The following is a 21,860-nucleotide window of genomic DNA, read 5'->3' as shown; positions in this document are numbered from 1 at the left end:
GTGGATCATCATCCCAACATGCAGTGGTGCCATTGCAAGGGACTGTTGCCATGGTCACTGCAAGGAACCCACTGCTGGGTTTGGGTGCCTTGGCAACCCCCATCAGTTCAGGTTTCCTTGGAAACCAGCCCAAGGAGCCATTTTTGCAGCCAGGTTCCATGGCCAATTGCCTGCAGAGCTGTTGCTGCCCTTGGCTGCCATGGCAACCCTGGGACAAAGCAGTGCCAGGGCTGTTCCAGGTGCAATTGCAGTGACACTCGTTGGTGCCACCAGGTGCCATGGTAACGGCCATAGGGACCCATTCCTTGGTTTGGTGTCATGGCAACCAATGTCCGGTCCCGTTGTGGTGGTTGGTGGCCATGGAAAGCTGCCCTGGTCCCTTGCTCAGGGCTGGTGTCAGTGCCCAGAGCCAGAGGGGATCCCTTGCTGGGGGCTGTGCCATGGCCACCTGCCCTGTGCCGCGCTGGCCGCTCTGGCACCAGGAACCAGCAGCCACCGGCACTGCCAGGGCCAAAGGCCAGGTCAGCCAGACAGAAGGGGGCAGGGCTGGGCACTGTTTCCATGGCAACCGGCACTGGGGGGACACCTGGGTCACCTGGCCTGGCAGTTGCCATGGAAACCCCTGGCAGGGACTGAGGGCACAGCCCCTGGCACTGAGACACTGCTGGGCCGGGTGCTGAGCACAGCGCTGAGCACGCAGAGATGGTTTTGTTCTTGCTGAGCTGCAGCACAGCCAAGGCCTGTCCTGCCCCTCGTCCAGCCACGCTGGGGAGGGGCTGGGGCTGCAGGGGAGCTGGGCAGGGACACAGCCAGGACAGGGGACCCCACCTGACCCCGGGGTACCCCAGACCAGAGCACATCATGCTCAGGGTATGAAGGGGGGAACAGGGAGGAAGGGGGGAATTTTGGAGGGAGGGTTTTTGCTTTCCCAGGGAACACTTGGGTAAGAGGGGGCCCTGTTTCACCAGGGCCCGGGGTGACTACCAAAGACACAGACACCAACTTAAGGAATTATGTCATTTATATCATGCACAGCTGCAAAGATTTACAAAAGGATAAGCTCAGCAAAGCACATCATCATTAGCAAAGAATTACAAAAGAAGCTCAGCAATCCATCATAAGCCATCCTTACATTTTGATGACCAATCCCTTGGTGAAACACTAGAGGTGTTTGTGGAAGACAAAGATTCTGGCTGACTATCAAGGTACACCTTACAGACATCAGTAGTACTTTAGTGACACCGTTCTTCATTCTTTTTTCTCAATCTCATTTGAGTTAGGAACAAGAATTCTGTTGTCCATGGAGCTGGCACCTTTTTAATTCCAGAATAATGCCCCCAGGCCCTTTGCTGTTCAGCTTTCCCATGCTGTCTGTGGCTAACAATGCTTGGGGGGCCCTTTCCCCTCTGGCTAAAAGGGGTCGGGTCCCAGTCCCTGAGGGGCACCCAGGCTCCTGGATGGAATTCCTGTGCAAGTCCCTCAGTGTCACAGCAGCCTTCACATGGAGCCCTGTGGATCAGAGCATTTCCCAAAGGGGCCCTTGGGGCAAACAGGGAGATCTGGTCTGGCAGGATGTGTAAAACAGTATCCTGGCAGATCTACTTGTTCTCACACACAATCCTTGGCTGCAGGGACACATTCCCATTGTTCCTGCCCAGGTTTCAGGACTCAGAATTGTCTTTCCTAGGAGCTGTTCCTTCAGCTGCCTCAGGAGGGCCTTTTGGCCTCTGGACCCACACTCTGGCTCCATTATTAGGACTGCTGCACCCAAGCCCTTTATTTGCACAAACAGTGGTGATTGGAGCTGGATCTCCTTTTTTCACAATCATTCCGAAAAATGCAGTATCAATAATTGTACTACCCTGTCACAGGGTTGACTAATCCAATCCTGGTCACTATTGTTTACAGAATTACTGCAATTTCTCCTGGATATTCTGCATCAATTCCTCCTGCCATGACAGGAACACTTTGCAAGGCCAAGCTCCAAGGGAGCAGTTACCAAAGCAAAGTGTCCTGGAGGAATCTGAATTCCTGTTTCGGGATTGATAGCTCTTATTTGCTTTGAATTTCTCCCAATGAATTCCAATGCATGAAGGCCCAGCCCTGCAGCCTCTGGGCTGGCCCTGCCAGGGGCCATCACAGCCAGAACAATTTCCCAGGCAGCCCAAGTCTCACTGCCCATGGCTGGATTTGCAAATTGGGGGCAGCCGTGCACAGCCAGGGGATTTCCATTTCCCCAGTGAGCCATTGTGAAGGGCATGGAGCACATCTGGGAGATGGGTTCTCCATGGGCAAAGGTTCCCATCTCCTCATTTTTCCAACTGCTCTTTTAACAACCCCTTCACCCTTTCAACCAATTCCTGCAGCTTGTGCATAATCTGGTACATGAAAAACCCTGCAGGCAAAATCACTGTATTTTTCACAGGAACAGACAAAGCACTCTGCATCACAGTATCAGCAACCCCTGCAAAAATAGCCAATTTCCTCCTTTTCTCCCTTTTTCATTGTATACAATCTCAAAAAGTTGACCACTGACATTAGGGTCCTGGCCAATCCTGTTCTGTAGGGTATTTAGTGTTACATCCCTGAGCAGCCAAAGATACCAAATTACTACTTTCAGCACTATTTCACATTATTATATAATTTTATAGATAGATAGTGATATAGAAATATAGATAGATACAGACATAAATAAATTAATATAAATAGACATATTGAGGTCTTATTATACTATAAATACATATATAATTATTATGTTTATAGATATTTCATTTGTACAAATGCATATCAGCTCAAGATTAAAACCTTCTTCTCTTACTCCATGTGGGAGCATTCCAACCATAATTGTTTCTTCTGAAGGTGCTGTTTCCTATGTACTCACAACAAATTCATCTTTGTCTGCCCAAACCCACAAGGTCTTTTCCTTTTCCATGTGCAATTTTTGGATGCACTTGAAGACATCCAGGGGTGCAGCTTCTTTTACCCAACTGCCCCACTGCTCCCATGGGGCTCCGAACTCAGCCCACTCCCGAGCCAGGGAACTCCAGGGAAGGGCTTCCCAGCTGGCAATTTCTAATGGGACTGATTCCTCACATTTACACTGAACAAGTGACATTTTGTTGGGATCTGGCCAGACTGTGCCAGTTTTGTTTTGCCAGTGGGCAGGGTCAGCACCACAGGCACAGACTCCAACTGAAGGAATCAGTGTCATTTCCTGCAGTTCAGAGCAGCAAAGAACCACAAAAGGAGCAGCTCAGCAATGCACCCAACCATCCCCACCAAAGATTGCAGCAGTGATTAACAAAGATCCAGCAGCATTTACCCTCAGCCTTTACCATCCCCCAGACCCACACAGCAGCTGGGGAAGCTGTCACAGCCAAGGGCTGCAGAGCCACTCCTGGGCACTGGGAATTCCTGCAGGTGCCTCCAGCCCCAGGTGAGGCTCCAACCCCGCTGGGAGAGGGCCCAGCTCTGACAGTGCTGAATGAACAAACTGACAGCACTGCTAGTGTGGCAACATCTGCTTTCATCCTCCTCTTGGGTCCCTCCCAAAGCCTGGCCAGGGCCCCAGGAGGAACCAAGGCAGGTGACTTTGACCCTACAGCCCCAAACAAGGCCAGATGTCAGATTTCATGGCCTTGTCTGGCTTCTAAATACACAAAGGTCAATACATGTTTCACTAATGAGTGGCTACATCTATCTCAGTGCTAATGACCATGCATATTTCATCAGGGAGCAGATACAAAGATAACCTTTGCTTGGAAGGTTCATCCAGAGGCCACCTTTGGCTCAGGGCCTGCTGTCCAGGCCTCACTCAGGGCTGGTGTCCAGGCCTTGGCACTTCAGGGACGTGGTTTAGTGCTGGGCTTGGCACTGCTGGGTGAGCGGCTGCGCTGGCTGAGCTCAGAGGGCTTTTCCAACAGAAAGGATTCTGTGATTCCATGATTCTATCCACTGCATTCAGCTGGGTCTATTTTAGCAGCATTCCTTTGCTCCAGAAGTTCCCTCTTGCCCAGCTCCTGTGGCCTGAGGCTTCAGCTCCTTCAGCTCCTGGTGCTGAGCTGCTCATGCTGAACGAGACGGCTCGGAGAGAAGAACACAGTCCATGCAATTCCTTCTGGGACACGGAGAGGGGAGGCTGTGCAAACAGGAGCTTGTTTGCTGTGGCCTCCTCCTCTGCCCTTCACGCCTTTCAGCGCTTTGAACCAGCCAAGAGCTTTCTCCAAGAGTGCAATGGAGTGCAATGGAGCAGCTGTTCCTGCTCCCAGGCCTGGCTCTCTCCAGTCTCTGCCCTTGCCTGGTTCTGTCCCTCTTGCTGTGCCCTCTGTTCCCCCAGGGCTCGCTGGCTGCTGCCCAGGACTGTGGCACTGGCACAGATCCAGGGCTCCAGACCCTCCTTTCTGTGCTCTTGGAGCTGCCTGGGCACAGCAGCCTTTTCCATCTGGAAGCTCCCCATGCACAGGGAGTGCCCAGCTCTGTTCCTTGCACAGCCTCCAGGAGCCCAGGGCTGCCATCTCCAGTCCCTGCTGCCACTGGGGGCTCCCAGGTGCCTCAGGCTGCTGTGACACCGCTGCACACGGGAGGGAAGAGGAGCAGGGGCTGTGCTCAAAGTCAGCTCCATCTGCTGCTGCTGCTGCTGCTGCTGTGGGGTCATTTGTGCAGCCCTGGCCCAGAGTCAGGGATCAGATCCTGCCAGTCTCTTCCAGCCCTGGCTGCTCAGAGTTTGGGCCTTGGAGCCTCAGGTGGCCAAAGGCAGCTGCTGCTGGTCCCTCTGCTGTGTGCCCGTGTTCAGCAGTGCTGCTCCATCGGTCTGTGCCCAGCAACGGGGAAAGGCCTCAGCCCTGCAGGGCCAGGAGCTGCCGGGCTCTGCCTGAGCAGCTCAGCCAGCAGGAAGGGAGCTGCTCCACATGGGAACCAGGAGCAAAGGACATTTCTTCTGTAGGACATATTTTCTATTTAGAGGGAAAAAAAAGAAAAAGGAAAAAACTAGGTAAATTGTAAAAGATAAGAATAAAATCCAAGTTTTAGTGAAAAAACATAAAACAATGTTAGTGAAAAAAACAAAACATAAATGCAAAGACACATTCTTTGCATTTAGAGGTAAATGATCTTTTTAAAAAGAGAACTCAGTTCTTTACATTGTAAATGTGCTGATGGCATGGATCCATCTTACTGACCTCAGCAGCCTTTTAAAAGATTTTGGGCTTTGTTTCCAACATTGGTATTTGAAATTGTGGTCGAAGCAAGAGGAAATTGCTTTGTGCCCTTCCAGCTCCAAGCAGGACTGGGAATGGAAACTCTGTCAAAGCCCAAATCCTTTAGAAGATGACCTTCCTTCTCGGCCTGGGAATGAGCTGCACATTCCCTTTGAAACTGTCAGGGATTTCTTAGAGATACAAAGTCCCACTTACGGCTTTTTGCTCTGGTTTGGCAGTGCAGAAGGGCAATTCTCCATCCACCAGCTCCACACTGCACTGCCTCAGGAGCACGGCCCACTCGCAGCTTTGGCCCACTTGTGGCACTGCTAGAGGAGGAAAAAAGTGCAATTGCACAATTCCAGCCAATCAAGAAGGAAGAATGGGACAGACAAAACACCCTGTGCAGATCCAGGCATTCAGCTGGGACTGTGGAGAGTTTGGGTCCTTGCCAGTTGGATGTGTGTCCCCAGCTGCAATCTCTGGGCCTGCAGCAGGGTCTCACTCACCTGCCAAAGCAGAAAGCTCAGGCGCTGTGCTCGCAACGGGCTCGTCTGATGCAGAGCTGTCAGAGCAATGTGAGGGCAGAGCCAGCCCAGCTGTGCCCAGGGCTGAGCCCAGCAGAGCCCTGGCAGAGCCCAGAGCAGCCTCAGCACCCGCAGAGCCCGGCTGCAAGGAGAGAAAGCAGAAACCGCCCGTCAGCTGAGGGCTCCTGTGCCCTTGTGCCAAGGCCTGCGGTGCCCAGGCCATGCTGGCTGTGCCCAGAGCTGCCCATCCCTGCTGCCTTTGGCAGCAGAGCAGGAGGGCAGCACATGTGCCCAGCCTGCAGCCAGCCAGGGCACATCCAGCCCTCAGCAGCTGCCCAGAGCAGGATGCTCCTGTGCTCGCTGCCAGCTCCCAAAAGCTCTGATCCCACCCTGCCAAGCACACAGGGACCCACCTCACGCCACCCTGAAGTAAAGCTGCTCCCAAACCTTGTCCTCAGCATCCTCCAAGGGCACGGCCCATCCATGCCACAGCTGCTCCCAAGCACTTCCCCATCCACACTGGACCACCTGGAACATTTCCTCTGGAAAAACAAACAACACATTATTGAAAAGAGGTTAGATGCAAAAAGGGAAAACAAGAAAAACGGTAAAAACTCTTATCTCTGTCAGGGCCTTGAGGAAGGCCCAACCCCTGCATGCCAGGGAAAAACACACCACTGGGGAGGGAAGCCCACACTTTCTGTCTTCCCCCCTGCACTGCCCCCCAAAATCATGGTGACCCCAAAGCAAACAAGGGCAGTGGAGCAGCCCAAGCCCTTCCTTGCCTGCACAGCAAAGCAGCTGTGCTCACGTTCTGGAGTCCCACCTCTGCTCCCACCATGGGCTTTGTTTGTGTCGGGCTGGCTGCCCCAGCCCCAGCCCGGGGCACGGTGGGTGCTGGGGGCTGTTGGCAGGGCCAGGAGCCCACTCCCATTTTGTACCCACCCCAGCCCATCCTCCCAGCCCTGCCAAAAGCAGCTGGGCAGCCACTGAAGAATGAGTTGCATCTGCCCCAGCAAAGGGGGAGCCTTTGGTTCCCCGCCATGCTGGGCAATGCCCAAATCTGGCAGAATTTCCCCAGATGGGGACTCATCTGCAAATTCCCTGTGGAGTTTGGCTTTGATGAAGGTGCCAGAATCAAAGTGCATCACCTTCAGCCTCCAGTGGCCAGGCTGAGGAAGAGCTTGTCATCCCTGATGCCACCCTCGCTGTCTCCAGCAGCAGCAGCAGCAGCAGCATCCCCACCCGGTACAGCTTCTCCAGGGGCTGCTTCTCCTTCCCTGGGGGCAGACCAGGCTCTCAGGGCTCTGCCCAGGGCCCCAGCTGTCAGGGAACCAGGACAAGCAAAACCAGCTTGGATGGCAGCCACCAGTGCTGGGCAGAGCAGCTCAGCTCCAGCACAAGGGCTGTGTGTTCCCATCCCATGACCCTGGTGCAGTGACACAGGCAGCGCAAAAAGCTCTGGGTTCCTTTGTTTCTGACTGCAAGGCATATGTGGAGCAGGAACTTACCAGGGCTCTGGATCAAAGTGTGCCTGTGGCTCTCTCCCTTCTTCTATGGCAGAGGAATATCCCACATCCAAGGATCACAGAACAGGTCTTCCAGTGTGGGTCTGTCCAAGGAGTTCACGGATAAACACCACCTGATCAGGTCTTTGCACTCTGGGGAGAGAAAGCAGAAACTGCCGGTCGGCCAGAGAAGGCTCCTTTCTGCTTTACCCCACTATTCCCATGCCCAGGCCATGCTGGATGTGCTCAGAGCTGGGCCTAAACTTTCCCATCAATTCCCTGTTTTGGAGGAGAGCAGGACATGTGCCACCTCCTCAGCAGCTGCCAGAGCGGGATGCCCATAAGCCCGCTGCTGGCTCCCAGCACTGGCATTCCCCCCGTGCCCAGAGAAGAGGATCCACCTTGAGAGAGCCGTTGTGGCAGCGGGAGCTGGCCCCAGCTGAGGTTCTGGCCCCTCCTGAAAGGGTGCTCCCCGCAGACCATCTGGTGCAGCAGGATGCCCAGGGACCAGATGGTAGCTGCCTCGCCATGGTACCAGCCAAAGTCATTCCATTCCGGGGGGCTGTAGGACAGTGTTCCTATGGAATACAGATGGAGTTCATCAGGGGGATGCTGCTGCTCCCCGAGCCTGGCCCCAGCATCCCTGCGCCTGCGGGGGCTGCATCAGGGGCACACAGGGTGACCACTGTCCTCTCGCCAGCACCTGGGACTTGTGCACAAAGTTAGGGTTGGAAAAGAAGCCTCTGGTTCTGAAAGAGGGCAGCCCTGGCTAGGCCCGACCATGACATGCAAAGGAAAAACCCACTCCATGCTGGGAAAAAAAACTGCCCTTATCCTCCCTGCCTGCATTGCCCCAAAAATATTATGAAGCCAAGGCAAACAGGGCGAGTGGAGCAGCCCAAGCCCTTCCTCTCGTCTGCACACCAAAGTGGCTGGGGCACAGGTTCCGCCCTCCCTCTCTGCTACCCCCACCCACGGGGGCTTTGGTCGGGCTGGCTGCCCCAGCCCAGTCCCAGTCCTGGGCAGAGTGGCTGGCAGAGGCTGTCAGCAGGGCTGGAAGATGGCTGCCCACCCAGCCCTGCTCTAAAGTAACTCAGCTGAAGATTCAGTGCCCTGACTGGCAGCAAAAGGGAGAACTCCCGCTGCCACAGCCAGCTTGGGCTGGGAGATGTTGGGCCATGAGATGTCAGCAGCGGGAGCGCAGCCCTGGGTAGGCTCACCTGCAAAGTGAGTGTAGACTGTGTCCTGCAGGTAGGTGCCACAGCCAAAGTCGATGAGTTTGGCCTGCCCGGTGTCCAGGTCAACCAGGATGTTCTCTGGCTTGATGTCCCTGTGCAGGACCCCGCAGCTGGTGCAGTGCCGCACGGCCTCCAGCACCTGGCGGAACAGCTCCCGTGCCTCCTCCTCGGGCAGGAACTGCCATGCCCGAATGAAACGCTGCAGGTCCTGACACTGCTCTGGCCTCTCCAGCACCATCACGATGCAGCTGGGGAGCTCGAGCCACTCCAGCAGCTGGATCACACCAGGGAAGCCAGTGGACACCTTGGCCAGCAGCACGACCTCTAGGGGTGCGCTGGTGCCGTCGGGCTGCGGGAGGAGCACGATGCCGTCAGTGGGGCCGATGCCGTGCCAGGCCTGGGGAAGCCCTCAGCCAGCCCGGGATGCTCTGCGCCCTGCGCTGGCCCCACGCCCGCTCTCCCTCGGGGCGTCCTGGTGGCTCCCACCGTGCCGGGCCCCGGCTCATCCCCGGCCGGCAGCCCCGGCTGCCGGCCCCGCTCACTCACCAGCTCGCCCCAGTGCCGGACGCGGTTCCGTGGCACCCTTTTGATGGCCACCTGCAAGCCAAGGGCAGCAGCGGGGTGAGCTCGCCGCCCGCACTGCGAGCCCCATCCTCCGCCCTCCGCCCTCCTCCTCCTCCATCCCCTCCTCCTGTGCCCGCCGCCGGCCCCGCCGCTCACCGGGGCGCCGTCCGAGAGCCGCGTGGCCGCGAAGACTCTTCCGAAGCCGCCGCGCCCCAGCAGCGATCCCAGCCGGTACCGCTCCTGCAGGGCCTCCTGCGCCGTCCCTGCGGGCGGGACGCGGCTGTCAGCGCTCGGCTCGGGGCCAGCCACGGCCCCCGAGCGCCCCTCACCCGCCCCGGGCCGGCCATGCCCAGGCGTTCGCTCCCGGGAACGCGGCACGGGAGGCTCGGGGCCGGCGGCCGCGCTGCCGAGCGGCGGAGCTCGGGCCGGGGAAGCCGCAGCGGAGGCGGCGGGAGCGGCCGCGCAACGTGTGTCCTCCGCGGGCCCCAGGAGGAGCACGGGCCGGGGCCGGGGCCGGGGCCGGGGTCGGGGTCGGGTCTGGGGCCGGGCTCGGGCCAGGCGGAGCCGGCGGGCGGCGATGCCGCCCCCGCCCCAGGCACTGATGCCCGCCCAGCAGCGCCACCGCCAGCACGGCCAGAGCCGGGCGGAGGCGAGACCGCGGCGGGACGGCCGGGGCCGGGCACGGGGCAGCCCCGCCCGGGGCCGGGGGCGGGCTGGGGGCATGGCCCGGCCCGGCAGGGGAGAGGGAGGCGGGGAGAGGAGAGGGACGCCGGGCTAGGGACCGCGAGAGAAGGGTGCCCGACCGCGGGAAAGGGAGAGAGAGAGAAAGAAAGAGAGAAGAGAAAGAAAGAGATTATTCAAAATATCTCTTTGTTGCTGCTGCTTCTGCTGCCACCGCTGCTGCTGCTGCCGCTGCCGCCGCTGCAACTGAAGCACCGGGGCCGTTCGTCCCCGTGTCCGTTCCCCGCTCGCCCCACGAGCCCCACGTTCGAGCCCCGCGCGCCCCGGGGACAGCCCCTCCGTTTGCCCAAACACGGGAACTTTGCAGCCTTGAGCCCGGATGCAGAGCCCTGACTCCTGCACACTGGCACAGCGATCCCCTCGCCTGCTGCTGTGCATTGTCCTTGCTGAGGGTCAAACACTGTCGGGCCACCTTCCCGTGGGGTAGGATTCCTACCTGACCCCAGCACTGCACTCACACCTCCAGTGTTGCTTTCCTGTAAAAACAGGGGAAGGAAAACTGTGTGTGGCTCATGGTATTTTAGTATCTAAAAATCACTAAGCCACCGATCTTAGAGGTGAGGTGCATCTGGAATTACTGGGATGCAACATAGAAAAGGGGAGCATAAAAATAAATAGAGGAAAACACCTTGGATTGTTTCTTTCATTTCCATTTCACTTCTGGAAAGCTGTTTCAGTTTTCCAGGAATCTTCTGTCTGCTCTTCCCAAGAATCTCTCATGGAGAACAAGGTCAAGCTTCTGTCACAAGATTTGCCACCAGGAAATTATGCCACTGGTGAAATTTTCATGATGACTGTTTGTGCTGGCTTAGGGCAAATTTGGGGAGGAAACCTCCAAAAGGGGTCCATCTAGAAAGCAAGTTCAAGCAGCCCCTCCCCCTACTAGTTCAGGGAAAGACTTCCCTGGAGAAAAGTGAAAAAACCCCAGTTTATTTAACAAGTAAAGTATTCACAAGCATGAAAAATGCATAATATTAAATAAAACCTCTGACAGTGCTGAAGAGATGGCAAATTCATAAAGTTCTTTTTGTGGGTTGTAGTTGGCTCCCTCGGTCTCTTCTAAGTCCCTCTGGTTCTGGAATGCAGTGTCCCAGAGCTCGGTGGGCCACAGGTGTGAGCTGCAGGTGTTTGTCTGGGTTTTCAGTCCAGAGCAGGTGTAAACAGTTCCAAGAAAAAGGAAAGTCACAGTCCAAGGAACTTCTCTGCCCCAGCTAGCTAAAAAAAATTCTTAGGCCTGGGCTGTGAAGGCACCGGGAAATTTCCAAATCTGGGCACTGGCATTGCCAGCAAACACCAGATCTGGATAATGCTGGAGCCCAAACCTGGAAATTTCCAAACTTTGGCTTTCTGTGCCAGCAAATCACTGGACTTGGGCTGTGCCAGCACCAGGAAGTTTTCAGATCTGGGCGCTGGCGCTGGCTGCAAACACCAGATCTGGGTGGTGTCATTGCCAGCGACAGAAATCTGCCAGATTTGGGCTCTGCTGGTGCTGAGAAATTTCCAAATCTGGGTTCGGGTTACATGAAACACAAGATTGGGTGGTGCCAGAGCCAGTAGCAGGAAGATGCCACAGGTTTTGGATTTCTGTGCCAGCAAATTGCTGTGCCAGAATAGGGAAATATCCAGATCTGGGCACTGGCATTGCCAGCAAAGAGCCCATTTCAGGCTCCAGGAAGGACTGGATCTGGATGCCTTCCTCTTTTCTTTCCTTCTTTCCTTCCTTCTTTCCTGCGATCCTGCTGCCAGCAAACTCCAGATTTGGCGGTGCTGGCAAGGGGAAATTGCCAGGTTTTAGCTTTCTTTGCCAGCAAATTCTGGACATGCATGGTGCCAGAAGAGGGAAATTGCCAGATGTGGGCACTGGCAGTGCCAGCGCACACCAGATCTGGGTGGGGAATGTACCAGCACCAGTAAATTGCCAAATGTTAAATTTCAGTGCCAGCATATTGCTGGAATTATGCTGTGCAGGAACCTGAAAAATTCTGGATCTGGGCACTTGTGGTGTCAGCAAACACAAGATTGGGTTGCTGTAGGTACCAGGTATTTGCAAGGTTTTGGCTTTCTTTTCCAGAAAATTACTGGCAAAGAAATTTGCTGTGCCGGCACCGGGAAATCCCCACATCTGGGCACTGGTGGTGCCAGCAAACAGCGGATCTTGGCATTGCCAGTGACGGTAGAAGGGAATTGCCAGATTGTGGCTTTCTTGACCAGAAAATTGCTGGACTTGGCTTTGCCAGAACAGGGAACTATCCAGATGTGAGCACTGGCAGTGGCAGCAAACACCAGGTCTGGGCACCTGTACTGGCATCAGGAAATTGCCGGATTTTGGCTTTCTGTGCCAGCAAATTGCTGGACTTGGGCTGTGCCAGCAATGGGAAATTTCCAGATCTGGGCACTTGTGCAGCAAACACCAGATCTGGGTGGTGCTGGTGGCAGCAGCGGGAAGGTGCTGGGTTCTGGCTTTCTTTGCCAGAAAATTGCTGCATTTAGGTTTTGCTGGCACTGAGAAATTTCCAGATGCTAATTTTCTGTGCCAGCAAACTGCTGGAATTAAGCTGTGCAGATTTCTGGAACATTCCCGATCTGGGTACTGGCGGTGTCAGCAAACATGAGATCGGGTTGCTGTAGGTACCAGGTATTTGCTTGGTTTTGACTTTCTTTGCCAGCAAATTGCTGCACTTGGGCTGTACCAGAATATGGAAATATCAAGATCTGGGAACTGGCAGTGCCAGCAAACACCACATTTCAGGAAGGATTGGATCTGGACCCGTTCCCTCCCTGCCTCCCTCCTTCAACATGGCGCCAGAGTGGCTGGACAGCAGCCAGGCAGAAAGGGACCTGCAGGGACTGATGGACAGCAGGCTGGGCATGAGCCAGCAGTGTGCCCAGGTGGCCAAGGAGGCCAATGGCTCCTGGCCTGGCTCAGGAATGGTGTGGCCAGCAGGGGCAGGGCAGGGATTCTTCCCCTGTTCTCAGCAATGCTTGGGCAGCACCTTGAGTGCTGTTTGCAGTTCTGGGCCCCCTCATTTAGGAAGGACATGGAGGGGCTGGAGCGTGTCCAGAGAAGGGCAACAAGGCTGGGGAGGGGTCTGGAACAACACAAGTCCTGTGGGGAGTGGCTGAGGGACCTGCAGTTGTTTATCCTGGAGGAGTCTCAGGGGAGACAAGGCGGTGTCAGGGCACAGGGTGGACTTGATGATCTCCATGGCCTCTTCCACCCTTGCTGATTCTGGGGCTCTCTGAAACCACCCTTGGAGCAGTTGCAGGACGAGCCCTGGGCCTCCTCTTCAGCAGCTCCAGCAGCCCAGGTCCCTCAGCTTCTCCTGCCAGCCCCAAAGCCCATCCTGTCAGTCCTGCAGAGCCTCTGCAGCTCCTCCTCACTGCCCAGAACAGGGAGCCCCAGAGCCAGACACAGCAGCCCAGATGTGCCCCCCTGGCCTGGGGTGCCTCTGGCAAGGGAGCAGCACCAGGCACTGCAGGAGCCTGCAGACAATTGGTCTGAAGGCCAAACCTCCTTAGCTTCTTCTGAAAGAGCAGGAACAGTTCCTCATTCCAGAGTGGTGGAATGCTGGGCACCGCAGCTCCGGGTGAGGACTGGACACAAGTTTGCTCCCACTGAGTGCTGTGATGGCTTCTGCAGGAGATCTGGGCTCCGTGCTTGCCAGGCACAATGAGGAGAGAAGGAGCCAAGTGCACTGATGTGCAAAATGGATTTGTAGAAAGTTTTTAGAGCCTAATAGAAGGCCCACAAAGTATGAATCTGTATATAAATCTTGCGACAAGAAATGCTAATTTAAAAATTCCATGGAATAGGTATTGAGTGAAGGGGAGACGACCATCCTTTAATGCATCGAACTCCGATTTATTGATCGATCGGTCACTTTATATAACAGTGCCAACCAACTTCATGCATATTACAAAATCCAAGCTCACGACAGGCTAACAGAGAAAACTCCAACAACTCCTCTTGTTTTACAACACCTATGATTATTCACTAAAAACAGAACCAGTGTTCCCACTGTGATATGAAAGGTTCCCAAAACCTCCACATCTTTTCCCACAGAAGGTGTTTTGCTTGTTATGGGAAGACTGTCTGAGAACCTTATTGTTTATAAAGTGATGCATGAGAGAGCCTAATTGTTTATAGAAATCAGCCTGGGAACTGCTTTGCAACTACCTTTTACTTTTCTCTCCATTGTATGCTTTCATGGCCTTTTTCTTTAAGCCATGCTTGAACTAAACTCTCCACAAATAGGACAGATATTGTTGAGAGAGAAATGGAGCTAGAAAAATGTTTCAAAAGATGGCATTGCAAATAAGACTTTGGAAAAATAGAGCTATGAAAGATGCATTGTAGTGGGACCCACAAGGGGTAGTTTTAAATAATTGGTTTTAAGGCATCTACAACATGGCATGGCAAAAAGCTGATAGACCAAGTAATTAGGAAATAGTTGGCTTCTGATTGTGATGGCGTGAATTATGTGTATTGTCTCACCCTTCTCGTGAGACTGAAAATGGAATAAAAGTTTTTAAAACGCCTCTCAGTGTCACCATCTCTAGGTCAAGAAAAGAGTATTATCCAACATGCTGACACACCTTTGCCTCGAGCATAGCCCAGCCTGGACCAAACACACTGAAAGGTTTCCCCTTTGGCCCATGTCTCGAAATATTAGGTCTGCTGTTTGACAATTCAGGTTGGTTTGGTGTCAAGGAGTTCCCTCAGAAATACTGGGTTTGTCTTCCTCTGTGCCTTCCCCTCAGCAGCCTTGGGGATGCTCCTGTGTGAAGCCATCTGTCTCACACAGTTTGAGACAACTTCAAACAGGATATTGTGCAATAAGTCGTCTCCTCTAAAGTGTGCCAACAATCCCTTTCCAGCAATAGGAAATTATTCCTAATAGATGAAAGTGGAAACCCCCAACAGTTTATTAACAAACAGAATCCCCCCATGACACGCGTTCCAAGAAGGCGCCGGGGTCTCTCTCGGAAGAACAGGAGCTGTCACGGAGCAGTTCCAGCAGCTGATGGAAGCTCGGGGACTCATCCGGCGTCGGCTTTCTCCCACGGCAGAGCTCCATGGGGCGGGCAGGGCAGTGAAGCAGCTGGGCTGGAGCCCCTCGCTGCCTTGTCTCCCCGGCGTGGCTCAGCTCACAGACTCTCGGGCTGGGAGCGGGGCCGCTCTGCTCCTGCCGGCACCGTGTCCCTGGGCTTGGACAAACAGTTTCCTGCCAGGAGAGCCCTGCACACTGCTCCACAGATCTTTCATAAAGGCCCAAACCAACTCCAAACACTCTGTCTGCAGCAGCTTTTCACAAAGGGCTGCAGCAATCCGGGACAGCTGCGAGTGTCGGAAGGCTCTTGTCTTGTTCCTGTCAGCAGAATTCTTGATGATCTGATGCAGTTTTATTCAGATGTAACATGAGAGCTGAGGTTTTTTTGTTAAAATATTTAATGATGAGTAACAAGCCGTAGGAGCATGAGGTACAGGACTGATGTGTGAAAGCATGAGCATATCCTCCAAAGTGGCCAGTTTAATTGTCCATTTTATTACTCTGGTATTTACTCCACACTAATAAGGAAAACCAAGCTCTGCTTGGAGGCAAAACAGGCATGGGATACACTACAGTCCCTTGCAGGCTCAGCAGGGCTGGCAGTGGCACAGCAGGCAGTCTGCTTCATTGTGAACCACTACAGAGCTACATCCCAATCTGGTTTAAGTAGCGTGGTATTATTAAGGGCTTCTTTTCTTCATGAGATACAAAAAGGAGATCCCAAATGATCTTCATACAAGCATGCAGTAAAGAACTGCTTCTGCTACCCTAACGAAGCGTTTGCTTTGGCAATTACACTCTTCCCATTCATCTTTTGATGCAGACACTTCAGGTTTTCCCCCACACCCCTGCAAGGCTGGCAGTCGCTGTTTCCCAGTTCCTGTTCTTCCCTAGAGATGGTGCAGTGGCTGCTTTGAAACAAAAATCCCTGAGATATGGACAACTTGAAGGAGCATGAAATGCTAATTAAGTGCTCATATTGGTAACACCCAGGTCTGCACTGCCCAGTCCTCTGCAGCAGCAGCAGCAGGACCATGCATCATTCCTGTTGGTGGATGTTCATGTTTCTGATGTGCAAGTGCAATGACTTTGAGGAGGGACAAAAATGCCCCTCTTCAAACAGTGGGTGTGCAAGGAGGTGTGAAGTTTCACAGCCTTTTCTAGGATATTTCAGAAAGATCTAAGAGAATATTGTGGCATGGAGCAGGTCCCTAATTTTGTCTCCAGAGGAATCCCCAAAGGGCACATTGACTCTGCTGCTGAAGCCAACCCCATAAGCTCATGGACCAATTTTCCCTTCAACGTGCCACCCTGCCTGGGCTTTGCTAGGCTGGGACTAGACCCAGAGCTAAGCAAACACATGCAGACAGGTGACATTGTGTAACATCAGAAGCTGGCAACCATGAGGACTTTGCTGTCAAAAGGGTACAGTTTGCACTGGGCCCAGAAGTGTTTTTCCTTAAGGCAAAGCAAATTGAAATGTGAAGTTTAAAAGCTTCAAATGACTATGAAAGGAAACTGCAGAATAATTTTTGGAAGGGTAACATTGTCAATGATCATACAGCCCACCAACAGCTGGAGCTGAATCCAGAATTGCTTCTTCCAGCTGGGCAGGAATTCATTCCACTGGCAAGCACTGGTCCATGGGAACAAATGATCCCCTAGCTCTGGGCTGAATGGCACCCAGGCTGCAGTGCAGATTTGAGGAGCCCTTGTCACTTGTTATTGGCCTCCCAGTGCACTCATCCTTCTGCAAACAAGGTGCAAACAACACAGCTGCACTGCTGTCCTGGGTAAATATACATACAGGTGACTTTGCCAAAGCAGTGCATCATTTCCCAGTGAAATACATGACCTCTTCTTACCTATGGAATTGTGATTGAAGACACCTGTGAGCCAGATCTGTGGGAGATTGCAAAGGAGCAAAGCTTTGGGATTTGGGCACACTTCTCTTGGTTTCTTTGCTCAGGCCTTTGGTGAGCACAGAACACACCTAGGTAGAAAACCTTTGACTATACAGGATCTTTTGGATCCATTGTCCCCCAAAAAGGTCAATGTGTGGCCCTGTTGTAATGCCAAGTAACAAAGAGCAGCACAAATGACACAAAGAAAACATGGCCAAAGAGGAAGAGGAGAGGCCCAATGAGGAAAGGAGGTGATGAGACACTGGCATATCGAGTGAGCTGCACTCCCATAATCTCTGCACTAGCAGGTCCTGGTCTCACATTCTCCTCTTGGTTTATTTAAATTTTATTTATTTATTTACTTTTTTTCATCATCAAAATAAAATATATAGAATTAAAAATATGTCATCAAATTTGAAAAATACAATCAAAACTCATTAATTCAAAACTGCATCTAAAGATCAGAACATATGTACAGCTCTAACTATGAAGCCTAAGACATCAATCCTATTCTTTAAACACACTTCATACAGGTGGCAGCTTGTTCCTGAGCTTGGAGGACAGAGAGCTCTTCTCGACAGGAGGCGAGGACTTTGTGGGTGAGGGAACATCTGAAGCGTCCAGAGAAAACTTCTCGGTAAGACTGTAACCAGCCAGATCTGCAAAATGGAGACACAAAGTTTAACAGAGGCCACAATGCAAACCTAAAGCAGCTGAAGCTCCATATTTCCTGGGACACATTTCCTGCAAACTTCTAAACAGCTGCACAGGGAAACATGGTCCTGCTGGCAGACACTGAGGCAGGCCAGGGCAAACCCTGAGCCACTTGCCCAGAGCTGGCACAGGCCCAGCCTGGCCTCTGGGCTGCCCTGGGACAGCAGGGAGCCCAGAGCCCTGTGCTCTCCAGGAATGGCTCAGCTGCACATGCACCCTCCTGCTCCTCTGCCTGCCCCACAGCTCAGCAGCCCCACAGCTCCAGGGGCACTGGCAGCAGCACAGCTCATTGCAGGGGCACATGCAGGGCACAGCTGTTCCCTGGCAATGTGCACAGCCTCTCTGGGCTGCCACAAGACCCTTCCTCCCAGCAGAGATTGGCCCAGCTCCCTCCTCACCTCTGTGTGAGGCTGAGCCATGACTGCCCTTCATCTTGTCCTCCATCTGGAGCTGCTTCAGGCCCCCATGCCATGACTAGGAAGGGCAATGGAGAGAGCGGGGCAGATGCACACCCTTCCTTAGGATTTTGTCATTTTTGGCACAGCTCAAAAGAAAAATCCGGAGGTGTCCAACTCAGCACTTCCTCAGCTTTCTGGAGAACATCTCACCTTCACCAGCCCAGCATTTTGGAGAGGTTTTCCCGCACATGTGGAGGCTTGCTGGCAGCACATTTCTTCAGCTGGGTGCCCATCACCTTGCAGAGGGCAGAGGCCAGCTTGGTGGCCATGGTGCGGACGTCTAGCAGCCATTTAATATTCTGTGGTGGAAGAGACTTCATTTTCTCTATGCTGTTAATCCACCAGCAGACATCAACATTGAAAGAGCTCCTGCAAGTACCCAAAACCAATTCTGCTAAGCAGGAAAGGGTTATGGTACCCATTTTAAAATGGGAATTCGTTTCAGTTTAAATGCAATTAAAGACATTGGTGACTACTGAATGTGAGGAACAGCTGCCTGTTCCTACTAAATCTCAGAGAGAACATCTGCTTTTTCTAAAGTAGTCCTAATTTATTGTTAATTCCTTTATTTGAAAAAAGAGATCAAAAGAAGTGCTAAACTAAATGCCCTATTGCTGGAGATCTACTTTATTCAAATGCTCTTTAAAGGGCCTTTGACATTCCCAATCACTGAACATGCCCTTTTGAGATTCCTAATGAAGACACAAAGTTATTAAACCTTGCATTCAAAGATGTTGGCATATTTAGCAGTGGATTTAGCCCAGTTAAAGCAAGGCTATCAATCATCTTCTCTACTATATATTGAGATTATCTTTTTTCCATTCCTTGGCTCTTGCTGACAAAGCAAGCTCCGCTGAGGAATCAATTATCAGCTGCATTTGTAGCATTTTGGGCAGCGCTGACACAGGCAGACACTGTTTGCACCCCCTGAAAGGCTCAGTCCAAGGCCACTGTGACAGCACAGGCAGGAAGCCTCAGCACTCTGCTTCTGTCCCTGTGTCCCAGAGGCTGCCTTGCACTAAACCCGTGCCTCTGGTACCTCTGTTGAGTTCTGGCCTAAGCTGTGACCCCCAGGCCCTGCACGGTTCAGCCTCAAAACTTTCCAAGAGAAAAACAAGAATTCTGTGAGGACAAAACAAACTGATGCCCTGAAACAGCATTGGCCACCATTTCCCCTCAAAGATCACAGATGTCCCTGAGCTTCCCAGAGAGGAGCCAGCTGGGGCATTTTTAGCCCTCCCTTTGCTGGAGGTGGTTCTGAGATGCCCCAGTGAGAGCTCAGCCCCAGGCCGAGCGCCACCCCCATCTCAGGTGCTGCCCAGCCCTGCAGCACCCAGGGAAAACCTGCCAAACCCACCTGCCTTGGCCATGGGGCAGCAGGGACACGCTCAGCACCTCCTGGTTTGGAGGAGCTGCTCTGCTGTCTGCTCACAGGCATTCCCTGTAAATGCTCCCTGGGAAGAGCTCTGGGCTCAGAAGGGGAGGCCAAACCTGTGATACGCTCGGTGACATCCAGCAGGGCTTGGCCACTCAGGTGATTCCATTGGTAGTTGAACTCTTTCAGCAGGGACACTTTATCTACAAGGGAAACACACGTTTCTGCTCACTTTTCTCAGGTCATAGGAGAAAGGGCAGGGCCAACCCCATTTTATAAAATAAAGTACATTTCTGTGGATTTTTGAATCCTTTTCTTCTTTCATTCCAGCCTACTTGGCAGGGTTTTAAATTCCAAAAGAAAAGCTCTCCTCTCACAGTTGTAAATCCAAAGTTGTCTGCTGTAGCAGGAGCTGTGTTAAAACATTTCACATCAGGAACCTCAGGAGTTCAGTCACATGGAAGCAGTGAAAAGGTTTTGCATCCCAGAGCACAAAGGAAGAGCCCCATACTTGGGACACAGAAAGGCACTGAGTCAGGCAGTTCCTGAGTTCACAGGGCAGCTGGGGAGGAGAAAGTGGAAGCTCCCCTTGAAGACCTGCCTCTTGAACACTCCATTTTTCAGGCATATTTCCCCAGTGCAGCATTCTCAGAGCTGACATAAATCTGTGTGGCAAAGGAATTTACAGCAGCCCTTGCCTATGTATTTAATTGCTGTGGCCATCTTGCCCCATGCAAAACAACATGTGGAACAAGGCATCATTGACAGCTGGGTTTATACCTGTTTGTTCTAAAGAAATGAACTTGGTGAATCATCAGTTCCCCTGTGAAAACAGAAGACAAAGAAGAAAAGCGGAAAATAGGCAGCTAATGCCTCTAATGTAGAGCCTCCCAGGTGGCTGCTCTGCAGAAGCTCTGATGGGTCAGTGTCCCTTCATGCCAACAGCAAAGCTGTTCATTTGGGAAGTCAGACGGGGCCCAAGCAAACTCCAAACCCCCTTTGCCTCTGAACTGTAGCAGAGCTGTAGCCCAGGACTTGCTCTTCAGACAAGCAGCACAGAGCCAAGGGCTCCTGGGACTGTTGGGAAATGCTGATCCCATTCCAGCCTGTTTGGGGATGGTGCATAAGGACTGCACCTGCACAGCCTCTGGTGGGTGTCAGCTGCAGTGTTCCACAGGCAAGAGCAGCTGTCAAGGCACTCAGTGCTCTCCTGTGCAGGAGAGACAGAGACGAAGCTGAGGAGAGTCCCTGCCAGGGCTCAGCCTTACCCAAATGAGCAGTGGATTCTCCCAGTGCTTTCACAGCTGCCCCACGAACCCTGGGATCCTTTGAGTTCAGGTTCTTTGTTACTCCTTCCACCAAACCAATGATCATCGGGTTCAAGGCATCTTTCAGGGCCCCTGTGATTTCAGCCAGCACGTCCAGTGCCCTCTGCTTCACTTTCTTGTGGCTGTCAGATATTCTCAGGACAAAATAATCAAAAATCTGTGAAGAGAACAAGCAATGTGAAAGCTGGATTCAAATGCCCCCGTTTGAAGAGTGGCTGTAGCAGTCAGCAAGGTCAAAGATGAAAGTGATCCTTTCTGTCAGGGCAGCACTCGCTTGCACAATTTCACTGTTTTCCTGTGGGCCACTCACTGGAATGGTGGTGCAACCTCATGCTGGTTGAAAAATTTTCTTCTGTTTTGAAGAGGTTTGGCTGGGGACAGAAGAGTTCCTGTGGTATTTCTCTCCATCTATAAATCATTAAATCAATTCCATTTATTAATGCTAAAGAGTACCTTTGCTTTGAATGGAAGCAGATGTTTACAATGCCCGGTTTTCTATACAGTTGCCTCAAGTACTGAGGGCAATTATGATTTTGCCAAAACCATGGCCAGAAGAGATCTAAGTTTTCTTTTGTTTGTCTCAGAGCCAGTGTCTGGAGAAGTGCAGGGCTCAGATACGCTCTTCCAGGATCCAGACAATTTCTCTAAGTAACAGGTGGACTTCTGAAATGTCATGTGCTGTACAGCTCTCATTAGAGCAGGTTCAGTCCCTTGACAGCCACATTATCAGGCACCTTTCCCTGGAAAAAGGGAAAAAGCAGCTACTGGGAGGAGAAGGCAGAGATGAGTCCTTAGCTGTTTTCCTCCTTTTCCAAAGAGAAAAAAAGACCCCCCAAGAAGGGTGAGCACTGTCTTTACCAAGAGGAATAGGAACAAGGATGGAAATGAGTAGCCAGAGCTGTGCCCGTGTAAGACAAGATGGACTATATAGAAGTATTCTTAAATAAAACAACTGGGTTTAAACCAACCCAGCCTGATACTTCTCTTCCCTGTGCAAACCCATTTTTGGTCTAGAGAACAATTGCCATGGTTTCAGGGGCTGGATTCCCTTCACTTCACCCAGCTGGGAGTAGGAGAGAGCAGCAGTTACACCAGCAGAAAATTCTGCCATCATCTGATGAACAGCATCAATAGGCACCTGCCAGACAAATACAGCTGGACTGAAATAACTTGTCCTGAAGCCTGGACCTGAATTACATTTGTCTGGGTGAGAGGGATGAGCGTGTCACAAACAGCCAGGACAGAGTGCCAAGACAC

The 21,860-nt window shown here is 52.6% G+C and overlaps 1 protein-coding gene across 1 annotated transcript; it reads right to left on the bottom strand.

The window, feature by feature from the left end:
* Positions 1–7,276: 7,276 nt before the first annotated feature.
* LOC132078727 (serine/threonine-protein kinase pim-1-like) lies at positions 7,277–9,764 on the bottom strand (the record flags this gene model as incomplete). Its single annotated transcript, XM_059481032.1, has 5 exons — positions 7,277–7,383; positions 7,632–7,808; positions 8,451–8,817; positions 9,015–9,065; positions 9,189–9,764. Coding segments are annotated over 5 exons (1,278 nt in total), but the record flags the coding sequence as incomplete, so codon positions are not given.
* Positions 9,765–21,860: the final 12,096 nt, after the last annotated feature.

The sequence above is a fragment of the Ammospiza nelsoni genome, chromosome 12, assembly GCF_027579445.1.
Source record: "Ammospiza nelsoni isolate bAmmNel1 chromosome 12, bAmmNel1.pri, whole genome shotgun sequence".
Lineage (NCBI taxonomy): Eukaryota > Metazoa > Chordata > Aves > Passeriformes > Passerellidae > Ammospiza > Ammospiza nelsoni.
Note: the sequence above shows the minus strand (reverse complement) of the source record. Positions and strands in the feature narration are given on the sequence as shown.